Source organism: Sardina pilchardus, chromosome 2 (assembly GCF_963854185.1).
Source record: "Sardina pilchardus chromosome 2, fSarPil1.1, whole genome shotgun sequence".
NCBI classification, from domain to species: Eukaryota; Metazoa; Chordata; class Actinopteri; order Clupeiformes; family Clupeidae; genus Sardina; species Sardina pilchardus.
This window is the reverse complement of record NC_084995.1, coordinates 30,906,056-30,932,544: the sequence shown is the minus strand read 5'-3', so window position 1 is coordinate 30,932,544 and position 26,489 is coordinate 30,906,056. Positions and strand designations below refer to the sequence as shown.

Genomic DNA, 26,489 nt, shown 5'->3' with positions numbered 1-26,489 from the left:
TCTCTCTCTCTCTCTCTCTTGCCCTCTTTCTCTCTCTCATCCTTTCACTCCTGGTTTGTTCCCTCTGTTTCTGCCAAGCCCAAGACCTTTGCACATAGCTTCTGTCATGAGTGCGACACACTCCGCTTTCGACTGTCGATTACATTCGATTCTGGTGCCGGTCGGTTGAACATTTTGACACTGGTGTGCGTCGGCAAGTGACAGAAAGTGTCAACGCATTTCATGTTGGAGACTATATGCAAAGCTCCTTAGGACGCAGAGCATGTTTGAACACCTCTGAAGTGCTGTGTGGAGCTGATTGCGTATCCATCTACATGAGTAGTCCTAAGTAGTGTGTTTACAAACAGAACCAGTTTGACTGGTTTGAATTAGCTGGAAAACTGTAAATTGGGCCGAAGAAGTGTCGCATCACTGAATATTTCTCGAGCTTTGTTAATTGCAAGCAGCCACCAACACACAGCTGCAAACATGGGAGTGGTGTTTGTCAGAGACCTGTAGAGGTGATGTGACTGTGTGTATGAGGAAGTGTTGAGACACCTAGGAATCTGTGGGAATGAATTTCATAACTGTGCAACTTCCACTCTTAGGGTTTATTGTGTTGGACGCGGTGTGCTTGCTGTGGTATTTGCCATACAATAATGGGGCTGTTTGTGAATAGGTGAACAATGAGAGATTTTTTTCCCCCCTGTCAGAGGGTCACATGACTTAGTTATTTGCAGCTGTGTGTGTTGGTGGCTGCTTGTGACACTGCTGCTTTCTGGTTGCCAGGGAGACCGCGCAACAGGCTGGAGCCAATGGACACAATCTTTGTGAAGCAAGTGAAAGAAGGAGGACCAGCACATGGAGCCGGTCTCTGCACAGGTAACACACACTAACACACACACACACACACGGACACACACACTTTGATGTCTGAGTTTGTAAACTGAACCCAAAGAAACAAAGTGTGTGTGAAGCTTGGTGTGCAAAGGGAAGCTCATTGTTCTTCAGTTCATTGATACCACTCTGGCTTTTCAATGCCACTTAACTGAGAGGCTGTCACTCATTTTCTTTCTGCAGGGGACCGTATAGTCAAAGTGAATGGAGAGAGCATCATTGGCAAGACGTACACACAGGTGATAGCCTTGATACAGAACAGGTAAGAGTTCTCAAGAGCTTGAATTCAATTGTTTATTTGCCTCTTGACACTGTGAAGGCATTCAGGGATATTTCTTGTTGTCTGTTGCAGCGAAACATTCCTGGAACTGTGTGTGATGCCAAAGGATGAGGACATTCTGCAGCTGGTAAGTTTCGTAGAAATGCAGTCACAAGCCTGTTTGTTGAAGCTGGGTTTTAGGCTGAATAGGCCTCGTTATCTACAGTTTTACACGTGCAAGTCTTGTCAGGTATACAACATTTTTAGATGAGTTAACATGAACAGGTAATGATGCCCTCAGTCCACCCACAGTTACTGCTGTCCGCCTGGCCTTTTGTGGACTGTCCTCCAAACCACTGTGAAATTACCTGAAGCCCACTTCATGATGGTCCCAGAGTGGCCTCCAGCACTGGAGGGTAGGCTGCAGTGGCCTGCTCATCCCTTGAGTGTTCTAGAACATCTGAGACATGTCAGAAGAGAGGACTGGCTGCGCTGTGCCCTCCCCCCCCCCTCCCCCTCCCCACACACACACACACTCTTCTCATCTCTCCCTCCGCACCTTGGAGCTCTATCTGGGGCTCCTAACGAGGCCAGTGCAGCCAGAGCTCGTCCTTCAGTGCTGGAGCTCAATCACAGCTGACCTCAATATGGGCCCTGCTGCTGCTGCTGCTGCTGCTGCTGCTGGAGGACACTTCACACATTTCGCTGCTCCAAAACTTTCTGCGCTTGCTCGCCCGCCCGCCCGCTCTCTCGGTCTCTCACGCGGTCTTATGATGCGCTGCGTCATTCCGTTCTCGGAAGTCAACGGTCTGTTTCAGTCAGCCTTTTGCTGATTTTTCACAATGCTTTTTTTGTTGGCTCACAGTCACTCAAAATGGCAAACTCTGTTTTGGTTACAGAAATGTGGTTTCGGTTCATAACTTTAGATGCTCTCAGCTGCAAGCGCATATCCACGCTATCTCTTTTAGGAAAGCTTTGATAAATGGCTTCTCTGGCCTCACAGAGAAATTGTTCTCTACCCTCTCAGAATCCATTCATACTGTATTTAGGGAGGTAGAGGGATATACACTGAAGTGTTTGAGAGGACAAATATTCTCTTCAGTCATAACATCTGGAGGAAATTCAGCAAGGGCTGTTCTCTTATGCAACCTTCCTGTCTCAGAGATCCCAGGCTTTCACCAGATTCCCTTCGACACCCTCGCTGTAGTGCCTTTAGATTGGTACTGAAGTGAATGGTCGGTGCTTATGGTTCTAGCTGTGTTATGCCCATGGCAGGCTGTCTCGGGTGATGCCAGCTGGAGCTTGGCATATGGGCACTTGCCCGGCCTCAGAGACTGGGTCAGGCCCAGCTTCTTGTACTCCTTTTGGGCCTCTGGGCTGCCATCAGGCCCAGGACTTGGACAGATTTGGGCGTCCTCTCTGAAACGGCAGTTTGTGAATAAGGGTCTTTTTTCTCATTTTTACTCGCCTGCAAGACAGCCTGTCTTGACATGAGACACCAAGAGGCACCAGGAAGCACCAGGAGGCCATTTCATTAGATTCCTGCTCAGGTGCTGCCATGTGTAGGATATGCCAAAGTGCGGTGTGTGAGATTCAGACTCCGGACTCTAGGTGGTCCCATGAACCCTGACGACATAGGGTGCAGGCCATTCTTAAAGGTGGTATCTGTGATTCTAGACCAGTATACCTTTTTCAAATGCAACGAATTGTCCCACATAGTCTGTTTGTTCTGGAAATATTCTTTGTTGTGTTTATACACAGTCTCATAAACTGGATGCCTAGCTGCCAGTCGAGTTACATCAGAAGAATGGAAGGGAGGGTTGTACCTTGGCGGTTGAGGTGACATTTCACCAAAATTGTAGACTGTCCCTTTAATTCCCTGGGTCTGTTATTGGGCCTCTGAATCTTTGATATAGTCTGGCTCATTTGCCGGGTGACTCTTGAAGCCCAGTGAAGCCGTAGCGAGAGAAGGTGTTGTGTTTACAAACTCCAAGTGTCCCCTTTGCAATACTGAGTGTAAATCTGGGTTGGCAACTCCAGAGTTATGCTCTCTCACTGCGCCAATTAACATGTCTCATCCATCTCTACGGCTCAACTGGAAGCACAGCGTGGGGTTATTTAAATGCTGTTTTCCCAGATATGCAGCCTGTGGTTGTCAGTAACCAGTGGAACAGTCTTGCATTGCCCCCCCCCCCCCACCTCACACCTGGGCAGTCTTTCACCCTTAACAATACACCAAAGTCGTCTTATGAAGGCCAGCTACAGACTCACTTTGGTCCACCTATAAGTTTGTCAGTGTGATGCCTCCCTTTTTACTTCTTGCACTGACAGACTCATAAAAACACTCTGGCCTACTTTGCGCTCTCTCTCTCTGAAAGGGGTAGCGCTCTGTCCCCGAGTGACTCCTCTTGCTCCCAATGGGCCAGGCCTGCACAACAGGTCGCTGCCAGCGGGGTAGGTAGTCAGCCGTGCTGTAAGGCGCCGTGGGGTAACAGTGCCTCCACAAACAGTCACTGAAACGGCTATTAATAGACAAAAATCACTCTTTGGGAGCCATAATTTTTGATAACAAGCCAAGATCCCGCTGTGCCGCTCCTAACGTGAACACAGCAGGGGTGTGGTGAAAGTTTAGTGCTTTCCTTTTTTCTTCTTTAAATGTATTTTTCTCTGCTCTTCTCCTTTCCTCTCGTCTCTTCTCTCCTCTTCTCTCCCTCGCTTTGACCCAGCACATGCAGCCTGCGTGCAGCACCGTCCCCAGGCCTGAAGCACAGCAAACGGGTTTCAGCCCACATTACTTTGGAAGCGTACGAACGAACAGTGTTTTTTAAAGCCCATCCATATTTAATGCTCAGTTCCACTACCTGCCGTCTACATGGCTGGAGCACTGAGCTGCAGGCGAGGAAGGACGCCTCACTTTTGTCTCCCTCAGCCTCCTCGGCCTCTCTTCGCTTCTCATCGCTTCTGACTACTGTTCCGAGGCTGCTGTTGTCTGCTTACGCAATGAGTGCTGCACGTTTTTTTGTTTTGCACGACACACCCCTGTGACTGCTGCTAAGCCCATTCCTGGAGTTTGCTGTTCTCTCTGGTGTAATGGTCCCTAATATGGGAGATGGCCCTCAGTTTCTGCTTGTCTGGTCTGGGTGCGGTGACTGCTGGCCAGAGGGCGTTGGCGTGCAATTTCCTGTAGTGTCACACATCCCCTTTGGGTCCTTGGCCTTCTGTCTGTGGACGTTGAAGTTCCCTTTTTCCTTTTGTCCTGCACGCTTGCAAACATCTGTCTGAGTAGCGGGATTGAGAGGCTGAAGGAGTAGCTGATTTTTGAGGGGGCGGGGGGGTGTGCAGGGTTTTATTTCCATCCGAGCTTCTTTTCTGTGACATACATAGGCCTCTGCCAAATCCTCCCCTGCTGTGACCGCAGAGATCACTGATCTGCAGCTTATTTGGGTATTTGTGTAGGGGCACAAGTGAAGGGCATCTGAGCGGCTGTGTATTATTCATCGAACATCTACTACTTCCACTATTGCTAAATATAGCCCTCCTCACAGAGTTGCACCTAGCCAAGGTTAGCCTCGCCAGCCAGCCCTCTTGCAGGTCTGTGCAAATGGCCTCTCCGGAGGTGTCTCGGGTCATGGACAAGGCCCTTTTGTTTTATTCATGAACGATGTGGCGGGCAGACCTTCGAAGTTCGATCAATGTGGCCCAACCAGCGTTTAGAATCCCCTCTAATTTGTGCGTGATCAATAGGGGAAGCGTCTCTGTGGGCTGTGCCGGACGAGTCTCTAAGCTGGGCGCTAATTGACCTCAGGCTCGGGCCTGTCACAAAGAGGAATGGAAGCTGGAATGCCGGCTGCCCGGAGGAAATTAACCGGAAAAAAGAAATTGAATTTCCATCGAAATGGGGAAATATGGCAATCGTGTCACACCACCGTTGTTGATGTTTCTGTTGGACTTAAAAAATCAAAAGATTTACGGGGGAAAAAAAAATTCCTTGTTGCGTAAATAATACCTGCTTTTTTTTTCTATCTTTCTTCTCCTGGAATCCTCCTTGCGTCGCCTTCACATCTGTTGCAGTGGTTCCCTGCCGTGTGTGTGTGTGTGTGTATGGGGGAGGGGATCGGGGGGGCTGCTGATGTGGTCTGGCCAGACGTGATTGGGGGGGTGTCAGTGGGGCTCGTGGATTAGGACAGTGGGGACTCTAGGGTGGTAGTAGCAGCTTGAGGAAGAAGGGAGGGAGCAAGGGGTGAATCACACACACACACACACACACACGCGCGCCAGCGCACACACACAAACACACACATACACACACACACACTCACTCTCTCTCTGTCTAAGAGAATCAAACACACAGCCACACTCAGATGTACATGGCGAGCAGGAGCCACAGGCTGCGATAATGACGAGTATGAGTGGGAGTGGATGAGCGGAGCGGAGCTTTCATCAGCTGACTGCTCCATGTTTTGGGCAAGTCCGTACTGATGGTAAAGAGAGAGAGAGGGAGAGAGAGAGAGGGAGGGAGGGATGGAGGTAGAGAGGGAGGGAGGGAGGGGAGGGTACTGTGCCATCTGAGCTGAATGTATAATCAAGCAGCTGCTGCTTCCGTCATGTGAGTGGCTGCAGCTCTCCAGAGGGAGAAGCAGAACCAGGCTCAAGGGGTGGGAGCGCATATGTGTGTGTGACTGTGTGTGTGTGTGTGTGTGTGTGTGTGTGTGTGTGTGTGTGTGTGTGTGTGTGTGTGTGTGTGAGAGAGAGAGTGTGTGTAGGGGGGGGGGAGAGCAAGAGCAGCGAGCGCGCGCGGGTTAATCTGGCTGCAGACACACACACACACACACACAGAGAGAGGGAGAGTGAGAGGGAGAGAAGGATGGTGTGCGCTCTCTTCAGTAGTAGCAGCAGCAGTAGCAGCAGCAGCAGGCGCGCTGTGGCACCCCCACCTCCACCTCCTCCTCCACCTCCTCCTCCACCTCCAGCGCTCCTGGCCCCGCTGAGGACGCGCCGGTTGTAGCGCCTGCTGACGTCTTGACTGTCAGCTCGCCGCTTCCCAGCGTGTCGGCGTCTTTTCCGCCGGCTCTCCGCCTCCCCTCTCCACACAGCAGCCAGATCCACAGCTACCGCTACAGCTACAGCAGGAGCAGTGAGCATCGGTGTCGGCAGCAGCAGTGAGCACATCAGCCTGATCAGCAGCAGCAGAGGCGGCGGCGGCAGCAGCAGCAGCTCCTCCTGTGTATTTTTAGCACACCCGAGTGTCAGCGCCAGAGGATCACTCCGACCTGCCCGCGCGCTCCGTCTCTCTCTCTCTCTCTCCCTCTCTCTCCCTCTCTCTCTCTCTCTCTCTCTCTCTCTCTCGCTCCTGTCAGTCTTTTCCTGTGATGTGTGTCGATGCTCTGGGTGCGCTGTCTCACTCTCCTCTCCTCTCCTCCCTTTCCCTCTCCGCCACGGGCTGCAATGCATTGATGGCAGCCGTCACGGGGGATCACTAGCTTGGTAAGCTCTCTGACAGGCGGCCGACTTGACGCCGGGGTCCGGTCGCGTCCGCTCTTCAGCCAGTCTTTTTTTTCTCCCCCCTTGTCCGTGGTTGTCGTGCCGTGCATGCCTGTGCATTCGTTTGTGTAAGCTGACAATGATCCCGTCTGTCTGTCTGTGTGTCTGGGCATGGTTGTCACGGCGAGTGTGTGTGTGTGTGTGTTCTCCCTTCCCCTGTCTGTTGCCTGTGGCCAGTGCCGTTGCCATGTTGCATGTCACCGAGGCTCATGTTGCCTAGTGATTGTAGCAGTGCAGTAGTACCTGTTTGATTTAGGGAGCTTAGCAGCTGAGCTGGATCCAGCTGGCACATTGAAAATGCCTCGCCCCTTTTTCTTTTTCTTTATACTCCCTCTCTCTCTTTCTCTTTCTTTTTTTTTCTCTTCCGTCTTTTCCCTTTTGTTTTGATCGGTCTCTCCCACACCCTGGCAGGGAACTTTGACCTGGTTGTTCTGCACACATGATTGTCAGTGACTTAATATGGGGTGGAGTAAAGTCCCCTTTCAGCTGATAGGGGCCTGGTGGTTGTGCACAGGCATACGTCAGCTCCGCAGCCTTGCACTACAGGTGAGCAGGAGCTAAAGTCCACTGTGTTGGCGGTGGCGTCAGTTGGAGAAATGTTGTTGAGTTGTTTAGCCATGCCGAGCTGGGACTACAGGACCCTTAGTTTTCGTGTGTAGGATTATGCGTCGTGGTCGTTTCGAGTATGAGTTGAACGGCGTTGGCACACGACTCGCGAGAGGCCATCCCGCTGCCATGATCACCGAGGTCCGGTTCAGCGCCGTGGCGACCAGAGGCAGTCGGCCACGCCTGGCGTCTGTCAGCCTGCGATCGCGCTCCGTTGCTCAACCGGTGGGTCAACGCCTAAAGTCCTCTAGCTGACCAGTGCTGCCTATTCCTACATCTCTAAAAAATGTCTCTTTCTTGGATTCCATCTTTTTTTTTGCTTCCCTCCGTCTTCCTCCCTCCTTCCTCGAAATCAATCTGTTGCTGCTCGAGTTCATGGCATGTGGTCACCTGACTTGCCTTGCGGTGATTAGCTTTGACAGGAAGCAGGGGCCTGTCAACATGGAGGTCCCTCAGATCCATATCTCACCCACGGCGGCTATTTCCAGCCCTCCCTTATCTAGCGCTTGGCTCATTACCACAGGACTGCCGGTGCTCCTGTGTGGTAACTGTTGTTGCTGTCTTCCGAATTTATTTGTGTACCGTCAACGTTTATGGCATGCGAGCAGGTTTTGATGTTTTAGGTTGGTTATATTCTCTTTTTTTATCAGTGTGGTATTTGAGCGCTGTTCCTTTTGTGTTGGTACTGTACTGTCCGTACTCTAGTAATCTCCTCGAATTTCTCCCACATGGTGTGTTTCTTGCTCTTGACCTGCGAAACTCCCACTCACAAGCTGCAGCACAATTACCCACCCACTCACACGCATCAACTCTCGCTCGCGCTCTCGCTCTTCCTCCCATGCCCACACACACACACACGCACACACACGCACATGCACACACACACACACACACACACACACACACACACACACAATCATGTAAGCTGTGAACCCCTAATCTGAATCTCCTCCCTGATTTCTCTTGCAGGCCTACTCCCAGGATGCCTACCTTAAAGGTCACGACCCCTACAGCGGAAACGCGCGTCACATCCCTCAGCCGCCCCCCGTATGCTACCCCCGTGTAGACTCTAAGCCCCCCTCAGGGATGGCCCAGGCTGCAGAGAGCTCATCCTCGGGGGGGCTGCCGCCGGAGATGGGCTACCGCGTGGAGATCCCCGTGCCGCCCTCCCCTCCCCCGCCGCTGCCCATGCCCAAGGCGCAGACGGCCGTGTGCGTGTGCAGCGAAACCGGCGTGCGGACGGTGGTGGTGCCGCCCGACGGGCACCTGGGTCACCCGGGCCACCGGTCCGACTACGCCATGCTGGGCCCCGAGCCGATGCTGATCCGCCCCCGACCCAACACCGCGTCCGGCGGGCGACCCCCCTACCCCCACCCGCGCAAGGCGGACCTCTACCCGGGCTACCACGGCGACCCGTACGGCATGCAGCCGGTCCACTTCCACCCGGCGGCGGCGGCCGGCGCGCACCAGAACATCGACTGGCGCTCGTACCAGACCTACCGGGAGTACATCGACAACAAGGGGCTGCACGCCTACAGCCGCACCATCCAGGAGCGCCTGGACAGCATGCGCAGCACCTCGCCGCAGAGCGTCCACCTCATGGCGCCGTCGTGCGGCCCGCCGCCCCCCGGCTGGGACCCGCGCCTGCGGCGCCGGAGCACGTCGCACGAGCGCTCGTACGGCGGACCTCCCATGAGGCCCCCGCCGCGCAGCGCCTCCCAGGACCGCATGGGCGCCGCCGAGCGCGAGCGCGCCCGGCACCACCACCCCCCCCAGCCCGACTGGCCGCCCCGCAGCGTGTCCCAGGACGGGCTCGTGCTCAAGGCCCGCACGCGCTCCACGGACTACGTGGAGCACATGGACCTGGTCCAGCCCCCCTGGCTGGGCGAGCGCCGGGTGTACGTGCGGCCCGAGCTCGTCCCGCAGCAGCAGCAGCAGCAGCAGCAGCAGCAGCGTCCCAGCAGACAGCAGCTGCCGCCTCGGGCCGTCCTGCACCGGGGCCCCCCCGGCTACGGCCCCAACAGCAGCGGGCGCGGCAGAGCCCAGATCGGCTCCCGGACCGACATTCCCCCGCCCGGCATCCCCGCGGAGAGGCCCTCGCGCCTGGTCAAGAACCTGACCCCTGAGCCCGGTCCCAAAGACCAAAGAATGGTGGGCAACCACCTGTCGCACCCTCCACACCATCTCCAGCAGCAGCAGCAGCAGCAGCAGCGTGTCCGGCCAGAGACACTGCAATCGCCAGAGACGGGCCGCGAGAGAGACGTCGGTGGGGTGCTGCGCTCCTCCTCCTGCTCCTCAGCCCTCCCCTCACAGAGACCACAGCACCTGGGAGGCGCGGCAGCAGCATCATCATCATCAGCATCATCAGCGGCCGCCCTGAGGCCACACCTCCAGGAGCAGCCGAGTCCAGCCAATGGGCGCCGGCCGGCGGACAGCGTGGTACTGCGCGAGAAGCCGCCCGCGGGGAAGAACGGACCCCAGCCGCTGAGGCACCCGTCCTACATCCAGGCGGTGAACGAGGCGGAGGGCGGTGCCGCTGCCCGCGAGCAGACCGGGGCGGGCGCCGCTGGAGTGGCAGGCGTGTGCTGGCTGCCCAACGACGCCCGGCGCGAGGTGCAGATGCGGCGGATCAACGAGTCCTTTTCCAGCACACTGGATGAGTCGCTCGACTCCATTCCTTTCATTGGTGAGTGTTTTTTTTGTGTGTGTGTGCGTGTCCGTGGACGTGCATTTCTGTGCGTCATTGTGTGCCTGCAAGTTCAGTTCTCCTCAGTTAATATTGAACTCTCAGCATGTGTAGATTTTTGTGTTTGTGCATGAGCCTACCTCTGAATGCATGTGTGCAAGTATGCACACATGACAGGAAGAGTGCTGCCTCCCCCCAACCCCCGTTACCATGGCAACAAGCAGTAAGGCCCCGCTTGTTGCCTCTGTTGCAGCTGCCGCTGGGATGTACTTCACAGCTGAGGGTTGAAGGCAAAGGGCTGTGGGCTTTGCTGGGAAGACAGGCGGTGGGGTTGTTGGGAGGGGGGGGCAAATAATTGGATGACTGGGTGTGTTTGTGTAGCTGTGGAGACCTAATGACGGGGAAAAGGAGGGACAGCGGGGTGTGTGTGTGCGGGGGAGGTGTGGGCAGTGTAGCCGGTCTTCAGTCGCCGGGAGTCCTGGCAGTTCAGCCTGCCGCTGGCACTGAGGCACCCGATCAATGTGATATGTACGAGTCATTTACTTGGCTAGCTCACTCATTTCAAGGCAAAGAACTCTGTCAAGGGTGTGATTAGACTGACAGTGAATATTATGAGGGACTGTAGCTTAATCCAGACCCCTTTTATGGCTTCGGAAGGTATGATATATCGGAAGTGTGGACCCTGGAAGCAACAGGCTTTATAGCGAGAGAGAGAGAGAGAGAGTATTCTAGTGCTTTCTAACTGGGTACTTCTTGCGTAAATATCACAGTGTGTAAAGACATGAGATTTAGTTGAACTGTTCTTTTTGACGATTTTTAGAGTGGAGTTCTCGCCATCCAAGATGCTGAGAAAAATGAGATGGCATTTTGATAGCTTTTGAATTGCTAGTGCCTTGAGTTTGACTTAGCGCCTGTCTACATCTAGTCAGATGTTTAGAATATGCTAGCCGGAGGACACAGTTAATGTCATGTGAACGCTAGCTAAGATTTAATTGTGAAGTGCTGCACTGTGTGTCTGTGTGTGTGTGTGTGCTACAGCACTGCATGTCCTCCTTAATTTGCCTGAAATTGGGTGTCCTATTTTCCTGAGACTGATGCGCTCTTGTGTCTAGCACAAATAGGAGAGCTGACCGCTATTTTTGATTATTTCAGCCCTGTTTCATTTTCAAAATGTGAAGTAACGTTATGCTGCCCTACACACAGTTTATTCGTTTCCTTCACAGCTCCAGAAGTTGCCTTTCGCTTTCATTTAAAGATGGCCTTCACTGTGTAGATTTTGTCTAATCTGAGCGTAATAGTGTAATAGATCTTTATTGCCAGTGTTCTTGGCGTCTTGATTCATTGCTTCATAGATTGTGTGCTAATGTGCCTCTAAAATCTATTTTTTTTGCAAATGACCTTAAAAGACCCAAAAGAAAACATTCCACCTACCCACCCACATGCTAAGTGAACGCTGAAAGCAGTTTAAAATGTCAAATGTACACAGACTTGTCACAGCTTGGCCAAGGCCCTGTTTACCTGTTTATCTTGCTGGTTGCATCTCATGATAAAGTGGGTTTACTACTGCTGCCTTAAGGAATCTCTTTTAGATCAAACAGACTGTGCTGTGAATAGATTGGGAAAGGCACTGGACCAAGTAGGGTAGATGTATTTGAAATGGCACTGGGCGACATACAATTGCAAGTCCTCCCTTTTAGAGACTGTAACCGTTCAGGATACACACAGGTCCGTGCTTGTTGTTGACCTGTCAGACTAAGATGGTACCAAAGAGCAGAGTCAGGGCAAGGTGCAGCCGGCCGATCTAAGTTAGGAATCGCTGTCGCAGTAGAACCGCTATCCTTGGTGTGCACAAGCACACTCGAGCCTGGGAGCCACTAATGGCTTTTGTCTGCTGTTTGTTCTACTTTGTCCTTAAGAGACCTGTGCCTGTCGCAAGGCGGGCCGAGTCACTTCTCTCAGATGTTGATGACTGCATGCTCTCAGAGTTGAAGGCAGCCTCGTCAGATATGATTTGTGTTTGCTGGAGACAACAGGGTTTGGCTTGAGTAGGCACATATGGAATCTAAGATACTTATCTTATTTGCTGGAAGGCGTATTCCTGAAACGTTCGGTTAGCAAAAACAACTTTTGCTATGAGAGTGGTAGATGTGTTTTCATTCTCTCTTTATTCAGTCTTTATGAGTTTCTAACTTTTAAGATAATAAGTAGTCATCTCTTGTTACTTTTTTAGCTGCAAATGTAATTACATTCCGTATACAGAGCAGAGAGATGGAATGATCTTATGACGGCCGTTACTGGTGACATAACTGCATTAGAAATGCACTGGCATGGGGTATTGGGCCGATACTGTGCTTATACTCTCACTTTTACTCATACAGAGTCTCAAATACCATGCATCGATACCACTCAACTGTAGATTCCCCTGAAGCATAGTAGCATATGTGCTGCCACTACAGTTATTCCAGTCTTTCAACGGTGACTTCAAAAACATTAAAGTAGCCAGATTTATGGATCTACGCAATCTAAGAAAAAACCTTGCATAAATGGCTCTCTGTCGAAACTGTAGCTCACCTAACTGGTGCAAGTGGCATACAACTTTGTTGAGTCAGCACATCAAAAGCTTGATAGCTGTTTTTTGTGTGAACTTGGCGGTCACTGGAACAGCCACTGGATAAACGTTATGTTATCCCCGCATCGGAGCCGTCTTCAGCATGGTGGCACAGCCTAGTGTAACTGTCTGAGGCAGCTGGACCCCAGCCTGAGGGGCAGCAGGTGTGAACACAAAGCTCCCCTCACACGGGTCACGCCGGGTCCAGTGGTGGCTCGCGGGACAAAAGGGACTCAGAGCCAGTGGCCCTGGCGCCCATCAATAGCTTGTTTCACCGCTCGTCTCCAGGCAGTCGCGCCCCGCAGCGTGAGGTCACGCTTCCCGAGCTCCCGCCGAGACTGTTGCTGAGCACTAGCCGCTGAAGTCCAAGAAGACCCCTGGGGTGAATTCACCCTTTTTTTTCACCCCCGTCCGTGGCTCTTGTTGATGGTCTGCTGGGACTCATAGTGCTGGAAACATGAATTGATGCCGTCTCTCTCTCTCCCTGTTGTAATCCACTGCGGCTCAGAATGGATTTTTATATGTTAAGGCCGGAGGACGAGGCTATTTTGGTAGAGAGAGTAGCCTTGAGAAAAACCGCAGCAGTATTTTTTTTCCTCTCACATCTAAGTCCGAGTGAAGGTCTCAATCGTTGTGATGGATTTAACCGCAACCTTTTTTAATGCTCTACTAAATCTGGTCGTAGAGGCACACAAGCCAGCCGAGAGGGCTCTACGGCTTCTCCAAGTATCCTTTGTGATCCCTTTGCTGTGGTCTTAAATAATTGCACTATCAGAATGGAGACTTAAACAGCTGGCTCTGCTGCTGTGGACCATGTGAGGCCATGGCGTTCTGCAGGCAGTCTGGACACAAACAGAGAAGCTGTCCTGTGTTAGCGGATGCTGTTGTTCGGGGCGGCGCGAGGAGATGCTGCTGGCCGAGCGACTGTGGAGTCTGCCCTGGTCCTGGATGGACGGCGTGGGCTGCTGCTCCTCCTGCACAATGTGCCAGAAGATCTACTTCCATCTGGAGGACCTTGACTCTCCCAATGGTGGGGTGAATTCCATTTAAAGTGCATACTAGTATTGATAAGGAATTTGGTCGCTCTGTGTGTGTAGCTTGAAATAGATAGTTTTGGGCCTGTAGGCTGTGATTCAGATTCAAAGATCCTTCCAGAAGCCTGGGGGACTTTGCACACCTTCCCTTCGTCCCTCTTTGCGAGGTAGGCCAGGCCCAGAACTAGGGCATCCACTTTAATTTTAGCTCCCCCAGCCCCCTGGCAGCCCATAGCAGCTTTGTACTCTGAGCTTTTTTAGGCTTCGGGCTGCAGAGGAGTTGGGAACTTTTTGGTTCTCACAGAAACGGGACATGTCAAATTCTGGAGAGGGGACAACGTATGTCCTCATTTTCGGCAGCTCTGCAGTGACCATTTTAACTTGGGCCAAGGCAGTTTTCTGCAGTGCTGTTTTTTTTTTTATTTTTTTTTTAAAGTAGTTGTTCCCCAGTGATGTTTTGTTTTGGCTGACTTCTGCAATGTTTTGACTCGGATTTGCCTAGGATATGATCTCCTTATCATGTCTTGAGATAAAAAAAACTCCGCCCCCATTTCAGGTGCAACAACAATAGCAGAAACTGGAACCCTCAGGTTTATTTCACGGCCGAGATTTGAAGATAACCCAGTTGACAACTGGAGGTCTGTGCAGAAGCCCCTCGCGTATTGTGAAGTTCTAGTTTACCAACCGTCAAACTATTCTCCCATGGTATGGTAGGTAGAGCTGATGCAAAGCAATTCGCATTTGCAAAGGCTCATTGTGCTGTGCGTTCGTGCCATTTGTGGCGGACCGTTAGTCATGGTATTGTGACGTGTTGATGTGTCATTCGAGACGGCGCCACAGCACCGTCTGGTCCCTCAGTCTAGGCACATGCTTCTCAGAATTTGTTTTGGAAATCATCTTCTCAATATACTGATTTGTACCATTGTCTGAGGACATGGCCACATCGGGGTCTTAGACGCCCGTATGATTATTCTCGTAGCCCTTATCCGGGTCTAGACTTCTTGGGTCCCGTCCAGATGTAAATTTCATACACAAATGCCACAATGTATTGTAAGTCTGTGTAGTTTTTAACCCTACAGAAGTTCTAATTACAGCGTCATTGTCATGACGACCTCTGCTGCACCATGTTAATTGAGTAATGCCATGGGATGGGTGGAATGTAACGTTGACCGTGTCTCTTGTTTCCAGATGAGCCTGCGAGCCCTAGTGTTGACCGTGACGCTGCGCACATTCCAGCCTCTATTGTGATCGCCGGCCCTTCAGCCACGACTGCCGCCACGCCCAGCCCTAGCACCCCATCCCCTCTCATTCGCCGACAGCTGTCACATGACCAAGGTAAACCTCAGTACCTAGAATGTCGGATGCTATAATTAGGCATCTCTTATTGTGCAACATTGCGTTTTTTATTTTCTCTTGCCATTTTATTCCTGTCTGGTGGTTTCTATTTCCAAACATGCTGTCTGTGTTGCCTTCTTTCCCTAGCTTACTTTGTCTTTCTGGGTTGTTACCTTTTTTGTACTTTATCTTCTGTCTAACATGTGTTGATATTCTGTCTTGGCTAGGATAGGCCATTTTCTTCTCTTCAAAATGGCAATTAATGATGAACAGTTCATCAGTATTAAGTATTAACCAATAGGTGGATGACAGCATGACATGACATTGAAGACAATTAATTAAGGACTAGGCCTAATGACCAGTTGATGGTGTGTGTTTTGTTAGACCACCATATCTGGAAAGTGTTTTCTTTCATCCTGCCAAGATGACAAATTGTCTGCCTAATCTCACCTGTTTGTTTGTTGTCTCTGATTTTAAAGAGTCGCTCCAAAATGCCATCCTGGAATCCGAGAACGGGACGAAGACCGAGCGGTCCAAGTCCTATGACGAAGGCCTGGACAACTACAGAGGGGAGGGCAGAGGGTGAGGCTCAGCAGTGTTGTGTGTAGAGACCATGCAGTATGTGGTGGATCTCCCTGAGTGTACAGCTACAGTGCAGTATGTGGTGGATCTCCCTGTTTTGGCTGTTTGTGTACCCAAACATGTTTACTTAGCTGTGCTTGTTTATTCTCTCCCCAGACGATCCTCCTCTAAACACAAGCCCGGTCTGAAGGTGTTCCGGAAGGTAAGGTTCCTCTTAGTCTCCCGAAAGAGTGCAGACACAGAATGGTATAGGCAACAGTGTCTTTACGTTAGTCAGTTATCTTTATGTATCTTAACCCTTGTCTGCTGCTGCTTCCTAATTGAGTGCTGAACTGAAATAGGATTTGTGTGTGTGTGTGTGTGTGTGTGTGTGTGTGTGTGTGTGTGTGTGTGTGTGTGTGTGTGTGTGTGTGTGTGTGTGTGTGTGTGTGTGTGTGTGTGTGTGTGTGTGTGTGTGTGTGTGTGTGTGTGTGTGTGTGTGTGTGTGTGTGTGTGTGTGTGTGTGCTTATTTAGGCTGTGGATGGACAGAAGTCATCTGATGACTCGGGCTCAAGGAGGGACTCGTCCGCTGATGTCTTCGGTGACTCCTCAAAGGAGGGATGGCTGAAGCTCAACACGGACAAAAACAAGGTACTCCCCCACGTCAGTTTTGCTGCATATCGATCCATTTCCCTCCTTCCCCCTCAAATGAGAGTCGAGGGCTGCGCCTTCGCAGCTAAAGTTGATAAAAACCGTTGGGCACTTTTCTTTTTTTGTCATCCCTTTATCTTGTTCACTGGGCGGCAGCGGGGTGTGATTGTCTAAGGCTGACTGACGTATCTGTGCCTATCACTGAAGGCCTCCGGGGCAGGTGTTTTGAGGGTAGCTCAGAGATCCAGCAGAGCTTAAGCTAATCAGCTCTCTCTTCCATTTGTCAGTGTACACATTAGAGGGCCCCAAGGGGGCTCTACAGTAACCCAGTGAAGGAAGGGAAGGGGTGCCCATTTAGTTTAACACCTATGAAAGCGCTCACAATCTTACCTGGGACGACATTACACAGTGCAGTACCAGGTGTTCCAGGCGAGTCTGCAATATCAGATACTCCATTCTCTTTGTTGTAAGTCAGTGTAGCATCATGATTTTTGAGGCCACTGTTTCCAAGGGAAAGGATCTACAGTACACTGTGTTGCTTTAAGGTCTTCCATTATATGAAGGTCACTTGTAATAGTAACTCTTCTCATATATCTGACCTGCTGTCACTGCATTTTAGAAACAATAATGTGTTTTGCGATTAACTAATGATGGCTGAGTGGGATTCATTAATCACCTCAGTAGAAATATCTTTGTTGATATCAGTTCATCCGAGACATTCAGATGTTGAGACGTACATCTGTGTAAATTAGCTCTGCAGCTCGGAGACTTGATAAACACGTACTAATGAATTAGCTAGTAATTATGTCTTTGCATGTTACTAAGCTTCTAATTTGACTGTCCTGGGTGCATTTGCCGAAACTGCTACCATGGTTAAATAATAGTCTCTCATTTAGAGCACGCTCTCTCTACCTCAGTGATGGTTCCGTCTCAGTTAGTTTGTCCAACTCCTGACGTCTTGAAAACAGTCCTATTTGCCTTTGTTCTGTGTGTGTGTTTGGCTTTTACAATCCCAACAGGCCATGGAAGTGAATTGAATGAAAGTTGACAGTTCTTTGTCCTCCTCCTTCTCCAGCGTGTGGGAGGCGCAATCCGGGGGTGGAAACAGATGTATTCGGTACTGCGAGGCCACTCCCTCTACCTCTACAGGGACAAGAAGGAGTGCCTGGCCCACGCCCACTCACAGCTCGACGAGGTGCCTCAGCCAATCAACATCACGGGCTGCCTGGTTGACATCTCCTACAGCGAAACCAAACGCAAGAACGTGCTGCGGCTGACCACCTCGGACTTTTCCGAGTACCTGTTCCAGGGGGAGAGCCGGGAAGACATGCTGTCCTGGATTGACGTCATCCGAACGGACAACAACAAGGATGAGGTGAGCTCGAGCCTCAGTAGCGCCCTCTGCGGGTGGCGTAAGCCCTGACTGTGTGCCCAGATGAAGGAAATGACACGAGAGATGATTTGCGCGAGTCAATGGTTCCATCAGAACACAATTCATCATCATAATACATGACATACAGATAGCATTGATGATAAATTCAAAGAGCAATTTTGTGGACTGATGGACACAAAAGGTGTCTGTGATCTACAGTATGGTTGGCTTTCATCGCTACTGTGACTGGAAATGCCAGCACAATAAAGGATGTGGGCTGAGCACACCACACAGCCATAATGACGTGATCTCACACAGCATTGCACATGAACACTCCCAGTGTGATAAAATATGAGCCACTGAGGAGGACCAGGAATGCGTTTGAATGTCATGCAGCAACACTCCCAGAGAGATATATGTGGCGCGCTATCTTTTCCTAATCGTCGCTGTCCTCATCAGTCTCCTGACTCAGAATAACACATGGAGACGCATCACTGTGATGCATTAGCTTGGCTATGACAGACGACACGTAATGAATCATGTGATCAGATGGTCATTTTCCTAGATACACCACAGATATCTGGAAAATATGTCAATCAGGATACTAACTTAAAGGGATATTTCGCCATTTGTGGAAATACGCTCATTTTCCACCTTCCCTCGAGCAAAACAATCGATATTTACCTTGTTCCCGTTCATCCAGCCATTCTGTGAGTCTGGCGATACAACTTTTAGCTTCAGCCTAGCATAGATCATTGAATCGGATTAGACCATTAGCTTCTCGTCTGTTAGCTTCATGTTTAAAAGTGACTAATATTTCTGGTAATTTTCCCATTTAAAACGTGTGTCCTCTCAAGTTAGAAAGTGCAATAAGACCAACTGAAAATGAACCCTGCCGTTTTTCTAGGCTGATTTGACATGGAACTACATTCTCATCTGGCGTAATAATCAAGGCAACTTGCAGCTACTGGCACTACTACTGCTTGATGTCTATGGGGACTATTTTCAGATGCTGCGTACGATATCACTGCGCCTATGGTACGTTTGCAAGTTGCCTTGATTATTACGCCAGATGAGAGTGTAGTTCCATGTCAAATCAGCCTAGAAAAACGCCAGGTTTCATTTTCATTTGGTCTTATTGCACTTTCTAACTTGAGAGGAGACATGTTTTAAATGGGAAAATTATCAGAAATCTTAGTCACTTTTAAACATGAAGCTAGCAGGCGAGAAGCTAATGGTCTAATCCGATTCAGTGATCTATGCTAGGCTGAAGCTAAAAGTTGTATCGCCAGACTCACAGAATGGCTGGATGAACGGGAACAAGGTAAATATCGATTGCTTTGCTCGAGGGGAGGTGGAAAATGAGCGTATTTCCAAAAATGGCGGAATATCCCTTTAAGCATGTTTAGAAACAAAGGGGTTCATGAGCTCATGTTCTAACTATGAATATGCAGTAGATGTACAGGTCAGGTCCTGTTTAATCAGAAGGACCCTGCCTTGCACCTGCCCAAATGTTATACCACTACTTGAGCAGCTGTAAGCCACAATGGGAAGGTCTTGAAACCTAGGTCATGTCCACACGAAGACCATTTTCACGAAAAGTTTTTTTTAAATATAGTTTTGTCCTTGCTTCCACATGAACACAGCGTTTTAGGTGTCCAAAAACAATATTTGGGTGGTTATTTTTGAAGACCTTGTTTTGCCCTTGCCATCTAAACGGTGTTTTCGATGACTACATACAACACCCATAACCCACCCATTACCTCTCTGACCCAGCTGCCCTCGACCTGACACTCACTATAGCATCACCTGGTGATATTCGCTTTCATTCAGTAAACATCACAAACCGAATTGTCCTCAGGAATGCTTAACTCATGCGAGGCTGTATTTGGACTTTTCCACCTCTGGAGATGAGCAAAGGAGAATATGCTCAAACAAGCAGGATGGCATGTACTCACACAGAATGTTTACCTCAGAAGTTGTTTGCGCCAGGAAAGAGAAACCGTTGCACTTCTATAGCGGTTGTACTTGTGGGTCCAGATGCTTATGATTCTGTAAGGTGTGTGTGTGTGTGTGTGTGTGTGTATATCTATGTGAGCTGAACTTTTTCTGTTTCCCTGTTTCAGAACGCTAAAGAGACGAGCGAAATCCTGATCCACTCCAAGATCCAAAAGGCCAAAATGAGGTAACCAGCGTGCCTGTCATCCATATGTGTGTTCTGTGTTTGAAGACGTGTCTTTGTAGTGATATCATTTGGGTTTTAGGATGTTATATGGGCCATTAATAAATGTGTGTCAGAATTTGTGTGTGTGTGTGTGTTTGTATCTGGATGGTGTAATCATGTGCTGTTGCGTGTTGTTGTGTTGCAGTGTTCCAAGCAAGAGCAAGAGCCAAAGTCCCCACTCCCCCAAATACGACGACAGGAAGTGCAATAAAGGTAACAGTCTTGGGATCTCCTTTTCCCTCCCAATGACAAACTGACAACAGTCTTCCAATGTACTGTATGACATGCAATCACAAACAGACACACACTGACAACTCTTACTATTACTTCGATCACAAACAAACACTCATTTCTTGTCTCTTCATTCTTGATTTATATCTTGCATCTCTGAAGCTTTAATACCTGTGTGTGTGTCTGTGTGTGTGTGTGTGTGTGTCTGTCTGTCTGTCTGTCTGTCTGTCTGTCTGTCTGTCTGTCTGTCTGTCTGTCTGTCTGTCTGTCTGTCTGTCTGTCTGTCTGTGTCTGTGTGTGTGTGTGCGCGCACGCTCTCTCATCAGATGACGCGAGCCCCCCACGGGACAGGGGTGTGTGGCGAATCCCTGGATGGAGGAAGCCTCCCGAAAAGAAACCCACGGCTGGGGTCACCTTTGGGGTGCGCCTGGACAACTGCCCCCCTGCAGTGAACAATAGAGTAAGGCGTGTGTGTGTGTGTGTGTGTGTGTATGTGTGTGTGTGTTTGTGAGAGATGAGGAATGGAAATTTGGTGAACCATAATGTTTCTGTTGTAGAAATGGCAAATGTTGTGCAACCAGAACTGACAAGTTTGTGCAGTCAGTGTGTCTCATTAAATGCCAGGCTCCCACAGGGCATATTGAATATTTATGGTCTAAAATTACGTAATCGCACACGTCTAAACCAATACATCGTCCGTGAGTAGTTGTGTATATGGGTCGTTGTACTGATTTAGACACATTTGTAACGCATTGGTGGTGTTTGCTTGTGTGTGTGTGTGTGTGTGTGTGTGTGTGTGTGTGTGTAGTTTGTGCCGCTGATTGTGGAGGTGTGCTGTAAGCTGGTGGAGGAGCGCGGGCTGGAGTACACGGGCATCTACCGCGTCCCCGGCAACAACGCCGCCATCTCCAGCATGCAGGAGGAGCTGGACGCCAAGGGCATGGGCGACATCAACATCGAGGAGGACGTGAGTTTTGGGCACAAACACAAAAACGAAGCGCCCGGCACAGCAAGCAGTGCTAGAGCAGGCCGCAGGGGGAGCGAATGCCTCGTATAGGCTCCATCTTTACTTTCACAAGCCCCTGTGCAAGCGCTCGGAAATCTGTCGGCTGCGTGTGACCTGTCATCATCCTGCAAAAGCGTGTGAAATGTTTGGTTCAAGGACCGTTTTGGGCGCAAGTCATTGCCGGGTTATTTAATAGATGCAGCACGATAAGGACGTTGAAGTGACTTTGAGATCCATGGACAGTGCACGTGCGTCAGAACCGAGATTTGACCAAATATGGTTGGTTCTGGACAGACCTGATGGACCCTCTGTTTACTGTGCATGCTTTGGCTGCAAAAAGCACTTACTGTGAGGGCTGTGCTTTCAGTTTTGTAAATATGGCCGACCAATTTTCACTTCATCTTCAGAACGTTGCATGACCTCATGCTGTCCGCGATTTTATTTATTGGGATGGTATGAGGGCCGCGTGTCATTTCACATATGGCCACAGATGTTGTTGGCCAGTGGTCACTGATTCTTGTACGTTTTCTTTCAGAAATGGCGGGACCTCAATGTTATCAGCAGCCTTCTGAAGTCCTTCTTTAGGAAGCTGCCAGAACCATTGTTTACAAATGGTACGGTTCTCAAAAAGTACTTTACGTGTAAATGCAACTGCTTAAATGGTTAAATGCTGTTGCAAATAATGAAATTACATAGTGCACAACCTGATGTTCATATCTTACTCGCGTTGTACAAGTATGCCCCCTAGTGTCGAATCTGTGGAAATGATCCCCCTCCCCTTTCCTTGTGTTTGCAGATAGATATGGAGATTTTATCGATGCCAACCGGACGGCCGATGCTGTTGAGAGGCTGAAAGTGCTGAAGAGGCTGGTGAGTTTCACTTGAACCGCGTGACGAGCGCTAATCACCAGCCGCTGGGCGCTGCTGAGCTGCAGATTTATGCCCGTCCTTATTCTCCACCCCTAGATTCACGAGTTGCCAGACCATCACTTCGAAACGCTCAAGTACCTCTCGGGGCATCTGAAGAAAGTGTCTGAGAACTGCGAGCAGAATAAGGTAAGAGAAGCGAGTGCACTGACACAATGCTGTTCTAAAGTGCCAGATTAAGAAAGCAATGCTGTTAATCTTGTGTGCTGGTAAAATGCACTTATTCTTGAGGTCTGAGTTATTTAAAGGGAATGTCCTTAAATGTGTGTGTGGTGTATGTGAACAGATGGAGCCACGGAACTTGGCCATTGTTTTTGGCCCCACTCTGGTACGGACATCAGATGACAACATGACACACATGGTCACTCACATGCCAGATCACTACAAGATAGTGGAGACCCTCATCCAACACGTAAGGCCTGTCTCACTGTCCACCTGTCTCACTGTTCTCCTCTGTCTCACTGTCCACCTCTGTCTCATTGTTCTCCTCTGTCTTACTGTCCACCTCTGTCTCACTGTCCACCTGTCTCACTGTTCTCTGTCTCACTGTCCACCTCTGTCTCACTGTCCACCTGTCTCACTGTTCTCCTCTGTCTCACTGTCCACCTCTGTCTCATTGTTCTCCTCTGTCTTACTGTCCACCTCTGTCTCACTGTCCACCTGTCTCACTGTTCTCTGTCTCACTGTCCACCTCTGTCTTACTGTTCTCCTCTGTCTCACTGTCCACCTCTGTCTCATTGTTCTCCTCTGTCTTACTGTCCACCTCTGTCTCACTGTCCACCTGTCTCACTGTCCACCTCTGTCTCACTGTCCACCTGTCTCACTGTTCTCCTCTGTCTCATTGTCCACCTCTGTCTTGTTACTGTTCCAGCACTCAATGTTTTCTTGCACTGTCTGTATTGTAATGAGCCTATTTACATGACTCCCTTTCTCTCTTGCAGTACGACTGGTTCTTCACTGAAGATGGGGAGGAAGAGCCAATAGTATGTATCTGTCTACTGCGCCTGCACATGCTCTGGGGAAATAGATTTGTTACTGTCACTTATGATTCTCTTATTCTGAAATATTACATTTATTGAAGTCCTTGTGCAAATCAAGCATGACAACAGTAACCGAGAATCTTTAAACACATGAGGACAAATTATACACTCTTGAAATTAATGTGTTGAAAAACAACACATCTCTGTGTCCAGATAGGGACAACACAATTTGTGTTGTTTCCAACACATTGCTTTTGTTATTTGTTACAACACATATGTAATATGTGTTGAAAATAACAAAACTTGTGTCGTTTTTTAACACGTTTCTGTGTCATAACAGTTTGTATTGTTTTCAACACATTTGTTTTAAGAGTGTAGGCGATAATGGCACATTATGTGAGGATGTAGAGTGTGTGAATGACGGCTGATCGTGTCGTGTCCCTCCCTGCAGGCGATGGTGGAGCAGGACGGCACGGTGCAGTCGCAGCCCGTCCCCAACATCGACCACCTGCTGCCCAACATCGGCCGCACCGCCTTCTCTCCAGGAGACGTCTCAGGTAGCCGCCGTGGAGCCCCTCCCCCCACTGTACTCATGCTACAGTGTGTTAGAGCCGCGAGGGACCGCTCTACTGATAGAACAGCTAGTCTCAGCTGCTGTGTCGGAAATATTGGTCATGTTGAGTGCGTCTGAATGATGCCTGAGTGTGTGAGTCTGTGTGTGTGTATGCTTGAAGAACTGTGTGATAAGAGTCCATAGGAAGATTAACTCTCACTCGTACAAGTGTCTGTAAAGTGTTTAAGGTTTTTGCACAAGCTATTGAGTTGAAGCTGCTATGCAATACTATTTTAAGCAATTTTTCACTGGGCAGCTTTTGAATCGGCATCCACATGAAAAATTGATGAAAATAGTGCGTTCATTTGAAGGTTCTGTAGCACTTGTGCTGAGTTTTCTGTTCTGTTTCTTCCTCATTGGTTGGGTTTCGGCCTCTTTGGACGTCCTTCCATTGCCCTGTCATGATTTCCCATACGTTTGTTTGTTTGTTTGTTTGTTTGTTTATTTGTTTGTTTGGTCTTCCTCCCCTTCGGTTGAGATTCCGATTCCCGTTCTGATTTTCCTCTCCGTGCATGCCAGTTCTCCTCCTCAGCTTATCCTCCCCACTTCCTCAATTTCGGCCACCACTCCTCCTTTTTCGTTACGTTCTCCTCTTACCTGCCCCTCTCTACCCTGAAGCCCCCCTCCCTACCCCCCACCCCCCACTCCCTACCCTCCCCACTTCCCGTTTTCACCCGGCATGTTCTTTCCCAAACGACAAGTTGAAATGACAACAATTTAAAAAGAAAAGAAAAGAAAAGAGAAAAAAAAAGAACCAAAAACAATCAAATGCTAACCTAAGCTGTGCTAGTAGTGCTAACCCAACTGGTGTGCTGTTCTGACCCCGTCTGATCCATCTTGTCTGCAGTGTTCTTTCTCCCCTGTCCTTGTCCAGCGCTGCTCACCCATTCCCAATCTTGACACAGGCCAAGTGGGCGGCGCCTACCACTCGGTGATGTCCCTGGTGGACTCAGTCCTGTCTGTGGTGGACAGCTGGGACTGTAGGAGGAAAGAGGAGTGTTGTCCGCAGTGTAGCTGCCTAGTCTGCCGCAACCCTCACTTCCTGTAAAGCTTCTTGTGGATTTCTTTCATAACCTCCCTGGTTGGAGAATTTGAATGGGGGGCTGGGAGGGGGACACAGATGTTTAAAAAAAAAAAAATGTAAAAGAAGAGAAAAAAAGAACTTTGAAAACATCAACAACTAACAAAAAAGAACAAAACATAAAAACAAGAAAAAGAAAGACACAGAAGTGGATATTTTTGTTTTTGTCGTCCTGTGCTTGCACGTTGATCTCCCTCACACACCACATGTTTAAGAAAGTGTTTAAAAAAAAAAAAAAAAAAAAAAACAAAGTCAAATGTGTTGTGAAGGATGCAAGAGTCCGTGCTGTGCTGGTGTGTGTTGTGTCTGAAAACAGCCTCTTCTTTTGCACCCTCCCTTGCTGTCTCCTGAAGCCTACCGCGGGGAGAACTAGCACGGTATGGTCGGCCGGGTGCTTCGCCACCCCAACCGTCATGTGGCATAACTGTCATGCTGTCTCAAAAAAAGTTACAAAATGAAAATAGGTGTGGGGGAGTGTGGGGGGCTCAACTTGCTTTTCACTGAGAAAGAGAGAGAGAGAGAGAAGGAAAAAACTGAGACCGAGAGGTATACAGAATGGAAGATTCAATTGTTATCGAGTTGGAACAGTAGGCCTAAGCTAGAAGACTAGGAGGGAGGCAGAGTGGTTGAGCAGGGCAAGAGGATGATCCTAACGGAGAGACTACGGACTGTTAAATACCGTTTTGAAGGCCCTCAGCATCTTGGCCTAATGCTCCTCTTCACCTATAACATTAGGAGTCTTGCTTTAAGACTTGCCCTGGCTACTCTGTAGTAATCTCTGAGGGCTGTGCCCAGCTAGGTCCAGAGAAGGACAGGAAATTGCTGGCCTCCACCATTCTCACACAGCTAAGCACCGTTGAGATAACATCTGCGGCCTGTTGAGCGTTAGAGACAAAATATCCAGCCAACAGGCCATGGCATACTTCTGGGTCAAGTGGACCTTTATTTCATTGTCTTCAGGGCAGAGTCAGTCTGTGGAGCTCGTATGCCCAGTAGTATGTGAGGTCAGTTTGTGGAGCTCGTATGCCCAGTATGTGAGGTCAGTTTGTGGAGGTGAGGGGAGTCAGTGTCCCCAGCCGGCCATTGTAGCCATACGGCCAGCCTCCACAGCGGCTCCCTCCCACCCACCCCCAGTGCCCCCCTCCCCCACTGGCTGTACTGTTGCGTACTGTGACTACTGTAGGTGTCTGGAGTTGTGATCCGTGCCATGGTGTCTATGACTTGGGAAAGAATGGCCCTCAGTCTTGTGGCTGCGTGGTGGATCTGTGTGTCTATGAGCTGCTTCCGTCTGTCTGTCTGTGTGTCTGTCTGGCACTGTGTCTGTCCTGTCTGTGGTTGTGTGTGCATGAGCTACTTCCCTGTGTAGCGCAGCACTCTCTCTCTCTCTCTCTCTCTGCCGGGTATCCTCTTCTCTCCATCCTCTCTCCATGTCCCCCCTCGCCTCCCTCTCTCCATACCTCCTCACGCCCCCAACCCACACCTCCTAACATCTTCATCACATGGCCATCATCATCATCATCATCACTACTACCGCTCCTTATGGCTCTCCATCTCTCTCCCTCTCCATAAGCTGCCTTTGTTGTGGCCGGGGTCTTCTCTGACGGACGTCTCCCTATTGACTGGCGTTTACTTGGTGTTCTGGCTTCCTCTGTCTTCTGCTCCTACTGTGTGTGTGTGTGTGTGTACTGTATGTGTAGCTTTACAATAGGCAGGATCTCATGTCCCCCCTCTGAAGTCACCTACTCACACCTGTGCTTTTTTTTACCTGTCTTGTCCACAGACTCGGCCAGTGATTCTGCCAAATCCAAGGTAAGACCTCTATCGCTGTGCCACGAGTCATCTGTGGTTTACAGTCACACGGCTGGTAAAGTGTGTAAAGTCGTCAAAAAGTGGGTTT

At 49.8% G+C, this 26,489-nt stretch overlaps 1 protein-coding gene across 2 annotated transcripts in view; it reads left to right on the top strand.

Annotated features, from left to right (window-relative positions):
- The window catches only part of arhgap21b (Rho GTPase activating protein 21b), a 51,122-nt gene that overhangs the window by 21,032 nt on the left and 3,601 nt on the right, over positions 1–26,489 (top strand). Inside the window, exons 5-24 of one of the 2 annotated variants that reach the window (XM_062526529.1) lie at positions 769–861; positions 1,060–1,138; positions 1,229–1,283; positions 8,252–9,968; positions 14,799–14,945; positions 15,425–15,527; positions 15,684–15,729; positions 16,042–16,158; positions 17,234–17,533; positions 19,657–19,715; positions 19,900–19,967; positions 20,312–20,445; positions 20,794–20,952; positions 21,527–21,605; positions 21,788–21,861; positions 21,958–22,047; positions 22,205–22,330; positions 22,860–22,901; positions 23,350–23,455; positions 26,373–26,401. In XM_062526529.1, the coding sequence (XP_062382513.1) occupies positions 769–861; positions 1,060–1,138; positions 1,229–1,283; positions 8,252–9,968; positions 14,799–14,945; positions 15,425–15,527; positions 15,684–15,729; positions 16,042–16,158; positions 17,234–17,533; positions 19,657–19,715; positions 19,900–19,967; positions 20,312–20,445; positions 20,794–20,952; positions 21,527–21,605; positions 21,788–21,861; positions 21,958–22,047; positions 22,205–22,330; positions 22,860–22,901; positions 23,350–23,455; positions 26,373–26,401 (3,623 nt within the window). Of the gene's footprint in view, positions 1–768; positions 862–1,059; positions 1,139–1,228; positions 1,284–7,230; positions 7,508–8,251; positions 9,969–14,798; positions 14,946–15,424; positions 15,528–15,683; positions 15,730–16,041; positions 16,159–17,233; positions 17,534–19,656; positions 19,716–19,899; positions 19,968–20,311; positions 20,446–20,793; positions 20,953–21,526; positions 21,606–21,787; positions 21,862–21,957; positions 22,048–22,204; positions 22,331–22,859; positions 22,902–23,349; positions 23,456–26,372; positions 26,402–26,489 lie in introns of those variants that run through there. The other variant, XM_062526536.1, reaches the window with a different exon arrangement.